General features: G+C 38.5%; 1 protein-coding gene across 3 annotated transcripts; it reads left to right on the top strand.

The window, feature by feature from the left end:
• The first annotated feature begins 1879 nt into the window (after positions 1-1879).
• LOC128206984 (amine sulfotransferase-like) lies at positions 1880-10199 on the top strand. Of its 3 annotated transcripts, none has more exons than XM_052909750.1 (8): positions 1880-1999; positions 2348-2511; positions 3097-3236; positions 3789-3878; positions 4214-4340; positions 8322-8416; positions 8933-9116; positions 9875-10199. In XM_052909750.1, exons 2-8 carry the CDS (start codon positions 2367-2369, stop codon positions 9985-9987), a joined length of 894 nt encoding a protein of 297 aa, XP_052765710.1. In that variant the 5' UTR covers positions 1880-1999; positions 2348-2366; the 3' UTR covers positions 9988-10199. The 3 variants fall into 3 exon arrangements, with proteins under 3 accessions (XP_052765710.1, XP_052765709.1, XP_052765711.1); XM_052909749.1 differs by having other exon boundaries at positions 1886-1999; positions 2338-2511; XM_052909751.1 differs by lacking the exon at positions 1880-1999 and having other exon boundaries at positions 2010-2511.
• Positions 10200-10770: the final 571 nt, after the last annotated feature.

The raw sequence follows: 10770 nt of genomic DNA, 5'->3' as shown, positions 1-10770 counted from the left end.
TAGAGCCGGGCACTCTACCGGGCACCCATGTCATCTAGGTGTACAGTCGGGCACTGTACCGGGCACCCAGGTCGTCTAGGTCTACAATCGGGCACTATACCGGGCACCCTTGTCATCTAGGTCTAGAGCCGGGCACTCTACCGGGCACCCATGTCATCTATGTCTACAGTCGGGCACTATACCGGGCACCCAGGTCGTCTAGGTCTACAGTCGGGTACGATACCGGGCACCCTTGTCATCTAGGTCTAGAGTCGGGCACTGTACTGAGCACCAATGTCATCTAGGTCTACAGTCGGGCCCTATACCGGGCACCCATGTCGTCTATGTCTACAGTCGGGCACTATACCTGGCACCCATGTCATCTAGATCTACAGTCAGGCCCTATACCGGGCACCCATGTCGTCTATGTTTACAGTCGGGCACTATACCGGGCACCCATGTCATCTAGATCTACAGTCAGGCCCTATACCGGGCACCCATGTCGTCTATGTCTACAGTCGGGCACTATACCGGGCACCCATGTCATCTAGATCTACAGTCAGGCCCTATACCGGGCACCCATGTCGTCAATGTCTACAGTCGGGCACTATACCGGGCACCCATGTCATCTAGATCTACAGTCGGGCACGGTACTGGGCACCAATGTCATCTAGGTCTACAGTCGAGCACTGTACCGGGCACCCTAGTCGTCTAGGTCTACAGTCGGGCACTGTACCGGGCACCAATGTCATCTAGGTCTACAGTCGGGCACTCTACTGGACACCCATGTCATCTAGGTCTACAGTCGGGCACTGTACTGGGTACCCTTGCCATCTAGGTCTACAGTCAGGCACTGTACCGGGTACACTTGTCGTCTAGGTCTACAGTCGGGCACTGTACCGGGCACCCTTGTCATCTAGGTCTACAGTCGGGCACTGTACCGGGCACCAATGTCGTCTAGGTCTACAGTCGGGCACTTTACCGTGCACACATGTCATCTAGGTCTACCGTCGGGCACTATACCGGGCACCCATGTCGTCTAGGTCTACAGTCAGGCACTGTACCGGGCACCCATGTCATCTAGATCTACAGGCGGGCACAATACCGGGCACCCTTGTCATCTATGTCTACATTCGGGTACTATACCGGGCACCCTTGCCATCTAGGTCTACAGTCGGGCACTGTACTGGGCACCAATGTCATCTAGGTCTACAGTCGGGCACTACACCGGGCACCCTTGTCATCTAGGTCTACAGTCGGGCACTTTACCGGGCACCCTAGTCGTCTAGGTCTACAGTCGGGCACTTTACCGGGCACCCTTGTCATCTAGGTCTACAGTCGGGCACTGTACTGGGCACCCATGTCATCTATGTCTACAGTCGGGCACAATACAGGGCACCCATATATAGCATCATATCTGTTATATTGTTAAGTTCTTTAGTAGTGCACTATATATCGGGCACCCCTTTAATAAAATATTGAAATATGTTTTAACAATTTAACAGTTTTCAAACAGAAAGACTTTCCTCATTTTTTGTTTATTAATTAGCGTAGGATAATAAAGTTCAAAAAAGGCAAATAAAATAAATAGGGCGAAATAATAATACCTTTCGAAAATGTAAAAACCAATGATGGAACGGTTCATTTGGACAACATAATGATTTAGTTGGTTGATGATATAGTTAGGAAGCTGAGTAAAATTTACTTTATTCTTGTGTGCTACCATTTTATGATTTGCAACAGTGATTTATGTTTTTACAGTATTCATATTTTTTAATATGATAAAATTTGGTATTATTGTGTCTGTCTTTAAAACCAAAAATGTAGAATTTCATTAATATTACATAAAAGGTATTTATATAGCTAGGTAAAGACACATTATACTCTCCCCTTGTTTCAACTTTGCCATTTATATACAAAGATTGCCTTAAGTTAAGTCTTAACTCAAGCTTCATTTCCAAGTATCCATGGTGTCATTTAATGACTTTAACCTTAAGCGATGATAAAGCAAGGTTTTGGTGTATGTATGATTTACTTTACATATTCAAACGATGCATACAAATCAACAATAATTGTAACAATGTGGTTTCCGGTGAGTATCAACGGCGGCTCCGTGATCGCTAGAGGGGGCCGCACTTTTGGGGCTCACCTCGAGGGCATGTACCCCCTTCCATGGGAACCCCCAAAATAGGCAGTAAACATGCCAAGGAAGGTTTAGGACCCCCTTAAAAATGGTTAATTTGTCTTAAGTGGTGCATTTTGTAATGTTTGGACGAGTGCCCCGCCAAATCTGTTACTGAGCCTTCAAGAAATTGCTCAGTTTGACATGTAAACTCGCAAAATCAGAGTGTACATTAGTGATTTTCAGTGACGCAAAAACTACAAAGATGTCAGGTGAGGAAATACGCCACATCGAGATCCCATTTCGGAAGTACGAGGGGACATCTCTGTTTTCCACATGCGAGATCGAGCAAATACAAGACATGACTGTCAGAGATGATGATGTGTGGGTTTTATCGTATCCCAGATCAGGTTAAACATTTGTCCAATATACTAAACCAAATAAATGTTTTTAAGTTCTCGTCGGATAAACCGCAACTTGTTTTTGGAAATTATAAACACAATTTGTATTGAAAAAAATAAGGGTCCCTGTAGCCCCCATTGTATTATCCTACAACACTGTAACTGCAACGCAACCATGGTTACAAATTATAGCTGGCTAAAACCCTGTTATATTCGGCCTCAATTATTTGGCACTATAAGTTGGTAATAATTGCTTATAAGTTCATACATGAATAACTTTGGACGATAGTTTATCTGACAGGAATTTGTTGTTCATGTCGCTGTGCGTTTACAAATTATACGTATTTTAATACAGTATCTATATGCCACATTAAGTATGATCCAAACAGTAGCGATTGTCATGAATCTTGCCCTTTGAAATTAACTAGTTGAACCAAGAAACCAGTTTATTTAAAGTGCAGTATTTGCCAGATGGTAATTCACATGTGTGCTTAATTTTCTCACTTAATATATATATAATCGTTTACATAAGACCGAATGGTACAAGTGCCGCTTCCGAATTATTGTTTTGTGTGACCCTCTTTTTCATTAAAGGGACAACGGTTACACAAGAGCTTGTTTGGTTATTGTTGAATGATGTGAACATCGATGCTGCGCGCGCAACACCTTTAGATATTCGGTTTCCTTTTTTGGACGTTAACCTACCGGATCTGCCCTTGTTTAAGGGTCTGAAGGTATTCGATAACACTAATATCACTTATTTTTTCAGAATTATAAAGTGTATTCACCTGCTTCCTGTATTTATTCAGTTGTAGCAGCTCTGTTGTGCTTCTGTATATCTGACCCACAACAATATATAAGAAAGTATCATGTGGATGGTATTTATCTTCCCTGGGAGTAGGAGGAACTTTGTTATTGGCCCCAGACCTAGCTTAAATTTAATTACATTGAAACACACATGGTCAATAATAATGCTCGTAGCAATATAAAAAGTCCTCTAATAGAACAATTTCCCTGGGAATATCCCCTCCAACCCTTATCCCCTATCAGGACGGGATCGTTACCCACGCCCCTGGTTTCAACCAAAGTTATCGTTCATTTCTTCGTCGTTTTGTAGCTGTTTTATTTAAACATAATTATGAGCATCATGAACTATTTCACCTTTTTTAAGTCGGAACGATGCTGTTAGCATTTTTTTTTACTTTAACGAAGTTCTGAACATTCGGCCCACTATTGGAAATAACTACTGTTCAACGTTCAGAGACACTCATGTTTTTTGTAAACAGGGTGTTGAAGACCAGACGCCACCTCGGCTTATAAAGTCTCATCTGCATTACCACGTTTTACCCAAGACCCTGTTTGAGAGCACGTGCAAGGTAGGAACTAAACGAAAGTGGCATGTCGTCGTTTGATAGACTTGCACGTCATCTAAAAAAAACTGTCGAGTACACTATCAAAATCAGACTAGTAATATAAAACTATGATCGCACATTGAAATATTACAAATAAGAAAGACGTGAGTTTTATGTAGGTCGCCATTATGGATACCAGCATCAGCACTTTCAAATATAATGCCACTGAGTTGGCTTGTTTGCGATTTCATCTTAGTAAAATACATGTATGAAAACATCATTTTATCATTATTTCATGTATTTCTTTCTCATTTATTATCTTTGTTTTAATCGAATGTATTGACTTCTCCTACATGCAGAAAGTCTACGTTCTGAGAAACCCGAAAGACGTGTTTGTATCGTGCTATATGCTGACCCAGTTCCTGCAGGAATACGGACATGAACAAACCATGGACGCCTTTCTCGACTCATGGATACAGGGCAACAGTAAGTTCACGTCTAAGGATCACAGGGTTAAATTGTATTTTGTATAAGCAACACATACAAAATGTAATAATACAGGGACAAGTCCAGGGGTTGATTTCTCGGACTAGAGCATGTAGCCCGATAATAATGATTTTTTTTGGTAACATTTTCAAGTGTACACTTTCTGTTAAAATGCACATGGATCAGAGACCAAAAGACGCTGAACGGGATATGAATATGACATGGACAGGTACAAATGACAACGACAAATGCACATAACAAAGAGAGATACCCATGACAACGACAAATGCACATAACAAAGAGAGATACCCATGACAACGACAAATGCACATAACAAAGAGAGATACCCATGACAACGACAAATGCACATAACAAAGAGAGATGCACATGACAACGACAAATGCACATAACAAAGAGAGATACACATGACAACGACAAATGCACATAACAAAGAGAGATACACATGACAACGACAAATGCACATAACAAAGAGAGATACACATGACAACGACAAATGCACATAACAAAGAGAGATACACATGACAACGAGACATGACACAGCAAGACAAATATAACACAGAAAGACACACTTGACAACGATCGACACACATGACTTATAAGTTACACACGCCACAGATATACACACGTGACAACTAGACATACCCTTGACACAGAGATACTCTTGACACAGAGAAATACACATGACACAGAGAGACATATATGACACAGAGAGAAACACGTGATACAGGGATACACAGGACAAAGAGAGATACACATGACGCACAGAGATACATACAAGACACAGAGATACATACCTGACACAGAGATACATATGACACAGATACACATGGCATGGATATATATATATATATATATATATATATATATATATATATATATATATATATATATATGTATGACACAGGGAGACACACATGACACAGAGACAAACACATGGCACGGAGAGACACACATGACACAGAGAGACATATATGACACAGAGATATACATGGCAAAGATAGATACACATGACACATGGATACAAACATGACACATAGAGACATATATGGCACAGATAGAGACATATATAACACAGAGAGATACACATGACAACGAGAGACACACATGACACCAAACACTAATTTATATTAAAATAGCGTCATCCATACCAATCGGAACACCTCGACCATTTTCTATCGAAAACAACCTAGGATGTATTCCGGTGCATTAGAAAAAAGATCTAGTTCGTAAAATAAATAATAACATATTTTTTTTATTGAACTAGATATAGTGTTTTAAAATTCCGCAGACTGCCCAAAATCGCAGTTCAGTGACCTATGCCATGACCAAGAGAAACTCTAATGCTTTACTAAAATTACACTTATAAATATGCTTTGGTAAAATTTCGGTGATTCGGTGATAGCACCGTGGTTTAATACGGTGATATCACCGCGGTGCTGCGGTGCTACGGTGCTAACTTCACGCACATTGTTGTAACTTGTAATTTTCATTTCTTAGTTCAAATTAATTACCAATAAAGTGTGTTATTACATAAATTATTTATTCCTATGTCTACTTAAGTCCTAAGTCTCAAGTGCATAATTGAGATTACTACGCGATCTACTTGCAGCGTAGTTAAGTAAAGAATTCTGAGATTGTAAACTTCATATACAGCCTATGTTGTTTTTGATGGAAAATGGCCGAGGTTCTCCGATTGGGATAACCGCCCTTGAATGGATAGAGAAAACAAGAGTTAAACCGCTGTCAATCTGATTAACGTTTTAATAGTGGTTGAATGTTCATGATCAATACAAGTATATGTTTTTGTAATACAAATTACACAAACTTAAGAAAGGGCAAATAAACCAACCAACACATTTTAAAGCAGTCCTAAATAGGGCTTATCAAAAGCTGGAAATAACCACATTTGAAAACAAATTCTACCGAGGGCTTATCAGTAGCAGAAAATAAACTCATATAAGAGTTGTACTAACTTATAAATAACAGAAGAAACGCATTTAAAAGCTGTTCGACCGCGGGCTTATCAATACCTGAAATTAAACACATTTAAAAGCTGTTCTTCCTGGGGATTATCAGTAGCAACAAAGTAACAGTAAAAATTTAACATCTATACCTGATAATTAAATAGGTGGATATTATTTCTAAATAACGAAACCAAAATGTGGTTTAGAAAATGAAGTGCGTTCATTTCCCTAAATACACACAGAAATTTAAATGCACTCAATTACTTATAAATATTCGTGATTTAATCTTCAGTACGAAGATAGAATGACAGTGATTATAATTTCGGCTGCTAAACCCGGTGACCGCATGACTATATAGATCAGTTTGGAAGAGTCTATTATAATTGCACAAAATAGTATAAATATAGTTTTGTTACAAAACTATATAATTTAAATCTGTATTACATACTGGTACATAGCAAACCTAATGTAAGTCGTGTTATTAATCAAAGCGCGAGGCGCTGAAAGACTATCTGCGGTCAAATATGCGAGAGTTGCAAATTGTATTTGAACTATGGGAATGGGTGAAGAGCACATAAATAAAAGTGAAAAATGTGCCGACAGCGCTTGTGCCCATACTGGGCGAAGAAACAAACATATCTATATCTTTATGGCGTCTTGTGTCATTTTGTTTTTTTGTAAATGTCACTTCAATCGTCGTAATCTCCCATCCATGCCATGTATTTAGTGTTACAATATGCCCCATTTCAATCGTTTCTAAAGGTTTTTCGTTGCTTTAATTAGATATCATACGATAGGTAAATACAATACATTATATATATCATATATCATTTCCTTTTATTAACATACACGTTTTGTTTAGGGAAAATCATTTGAAGTTACAGTAAATGCTCTTTTCAATCGCGTCTGAAGGTTTTTCGGTGCTTTGATTAGATAGCATACGTTAGACAAATTTTATGAACTTACACGTTTTAATTCTTTAAGGAAAATGATTTTATTTTTACGAGCAACTTTAGCAATAATACCTTTTAAAATGCAGAGTTTATCAGATGGTCGTTTTCCCGCGGTGAGGACAAACATGTGGGCAGTTAATGTATGTAGAAACTATGTTTAGAATATAGGTCAGTTCATGAAGTTGAAACTATTTTTTAGATTATCGGAACTAGTCTGTTATTATGAAAGAGAATATGATTGTGCTTTTTGTGCAAGTTTATTGATAAATTAAATGTTATTTATGTTTAATGTAAGTACATATGTAGAAACAGTACTAGTGATGTTATGAATGCTTCGTACTCTTTGGGTGTTAAACATGTTTAATCCGAACTACTTTGCTTCACCAAACGTATGCATGACTCACTGTCGTATCCGTGCATGTGTGCTTATATTAATTGAAAGCCTAATGTCTAAAACTATGCCAAGAATACACCGGAACGAAGCTTTTGTGCAAAAATGAAAACAGAAATAAAAATAAATTAGAACTATAAACGCCTAAAATCATAGAATGAATAGTATCTTGTTATTGTGTATTAGGTAAATTACAATTTAGTATTTGAAGCATTATCAATGCGAAACCTGAGATACAACTATTTTAACACTAAGGCAATAATTATATTTGTTTCTTATCTCATAAAAGTCAAATAAAAAATCGCCATTACAAATAATTAAGCGTGCTTCAGGGTCACGTCAGGTTTAAATAACAAATCCTGCAGGCGATGGGACACTTGCGGTCGGTAATAATTTCTGAAACATCATGGGCTAAACTAGAGTGAATATCAATACTGTGTGTTATCTTCCTACCAGAGCCTCCATTATATTGACCCTCATTAATCTGATAAATATAACGATCTAAAAATAGTTATATTCTGCTAAAAATAAAACGCCGGGATACAAAATCACAGTGCGGAAATAGCCGATGCGCGCATGCGCAGATAGTCTAAAAACCAAGCAGTATTCCGTCTATTTTCTTACCATGCAAATGTATGTATCTATCTTGTAGCCTATGCCAGTCCCTGGTGGTTACATGTTCGCGACTTTTGGCGTCATAGAAATGACAAGAACATACTGTTCGTATGGTATGAAGACATTGTTAAGGTGAGGGATAGAAGGATGTACATGACTGTGTATTTGTCTCTGCACAAACCACCCGAGTTATTGAATTTATGTAGTAAACACGGGTAGTGGGTGCGGTAACTGTGTTATGCCATAGGGCAAGCTTACCGTGCAATAAATTCTGATATGAAAGTTAATACATAAAGAAACACTCTCCAATACAGTGCATACACCATGGTAATGCTCCTTTAAAGATGTAAAGTTGCCAGACTAGTAGCAAAAACAATCCTAGGAAGTCACACTTCCACACTGAGAAAAAAAGTTAAATAAAATATGATATTTCGTAGAAAAATGTCTTTCCAAATTTTCGTTTAAATCGATAAAGTAACACTTAGTCCAAGTACGAATTTGGTTAATTCTAACTTACTAAACCAAAATACTTTAGGTGTTATGTAATTTAGAATAAATCATATTATGCCTGCACTCAAAACTAAAGTAAAAACCTCAAGTTGAAAAGCTTTAATTACAATGTATTACCAAATCATGCTGATACTTCAGGACATGCATTCAACTATCCGTAAGCTCGCCACCCATCTTGAGGTGAAGGTTAATGAACCGGACGTGACGAAACTAGCCGAGCACTGTAGTTTCCCCAATATGCAGGAAAACAAGGCAATCAATGCTGGCTGGATGGAAAATACTCGGACCTTAAACTGGAAATTTGGTGGACACATACGGAAAGGTAGGATAAACATTATCTCCCACTGAGGTAGAAGATTGATGCCTGGTTCTCCAATAAAGTGTTAAAAGGTTTTGTGCTAAAAATTGATGTTCTGTTGTCATTTTTAAACATTATTTAAACGCATTATTTTATAAATTGACAAGGAATATTTATACCGTAGATGGACTGTTCATGCTGCTTCTTGGATAAATGATAATAAAACATTATCTACATAAACCTTCATTAAAATGAAAAACCGATTAGCCGTATAATCGAAAACAAGACCGTACCCCTTTGTCTGCCATGGTTATTTTTCAGTAGATTTCATCGCATTATTTTTCGGAGTGCCAGGGTTAGAATAAGAATGTCTTTCTACTTTATAACCATACATTTCCTTCCAGAAACCCAACTTATTAGTGACCAGGATGTGAGCTACCTGTTGCACAATGAAAAGCCATTGTGTTAGGTAACGGAAAAATACAAATATAAAACAGGGGCGTAGCTAGCCCTCTATTCATGTGGATTCAAAATTGTGGTAGGGGGGTTCGGGGCATGCCCCCCCACCCCTTGGCAATGGTGCAATCTGGGGCACTCTTGGTGTTCTGTGGTGCTTTATTTAGTACTGGAAAATGGACATTTTAAGGATCATATATGAACAAATAAACCCTTAACTCGGTAGATGGTTGATCTTATTTTTGTCACAATGTTGATTCAGCCGCTTACTCGCGTATAGACAGCTACGCGTCTGTAAAAAATGTCGATTCATTTGTCCCTTTCAGGTATTGTGGGTGGATGGCGAGATCACGTGACACCAGAAATGAACACCAAGATAAACACCATGGTTCAAGAGAGACTTGGTGATATTGCATTACCATTCGACTACGGAGGCTAGCATCTTTCTGCTGCCTTTATGTACATATTATTTTATCCTTGTGGTAATAAATAGTGTCAAAAATATAGTTTTGTCCTTTGAGCATTTCTTTTCAGTAACAATGGATAGTTTATATAAAGCTACTATATTTGTCAATTATAGCTTGTACAATAATTGTATACCTGTCAAATTGGCCAGTTCAGCAATTATCAATAAAATATTTCCTTCTAAGACGTTGGTTGATTTCGGTCATTGAGCCTTGATTAATTTCGATCGAAGAGCCGTTATCACTCCTATTTCTATCAGCACCTTATATGACTATTTATAAATGAGACCTAACTTGCCTGGATAAAAGGCAAATGAACTTTACTAAGAGTACCACGAAGTACGTCCGTCCTAGAAGCAATCAGTACACGGCTATAATTAAAGGGCTCAATTAAATAGCTATATAATCGAACCCCTTTGGCTCGAACTCAAGGGACCGTCGAAAATACCTCGAGCCCCCGAAAACTCGAGCAAAGCGGGAATGCTTATCTTCAAATCGATCCTTCACATCCAGTTCGAGCCAACGAGGAATTCGAGTCAAGCAAGTTCGAGCCAACGGGGTTCGACTGTACTCCGGGAGTTACCTAAGCAAACTCACGGGTTATCACAGATATTATGACTATACAATAAGTTTGGTAAGAGAAGACCGGGAAAATGTGGTGTTAATATGACAGTTAAAGGACCATAACTCATGAGTGACTGAAGCGGTTCGGCTTTTTATCGAACCTGTCCACGATTTCATATTTTACAGTTTTTAAA

Source organism: Mya arenaria, chromosome 10 (genome assembly GCF_026914265.1).
Source record: "Mya arenaria isolate MELC-2E11 chromosome 10, ASM2691426v1".
Lineage (NCBI taxonomy): Eukaryota > Metazoa > Mollusca > Bivalvia > Myida > Myidae > Mya > Mya arenaria.
Note: the sequence above shows the minus strand (reverse complement) of the source record. Positions and strands in the feature narration are given on the sequence as shown.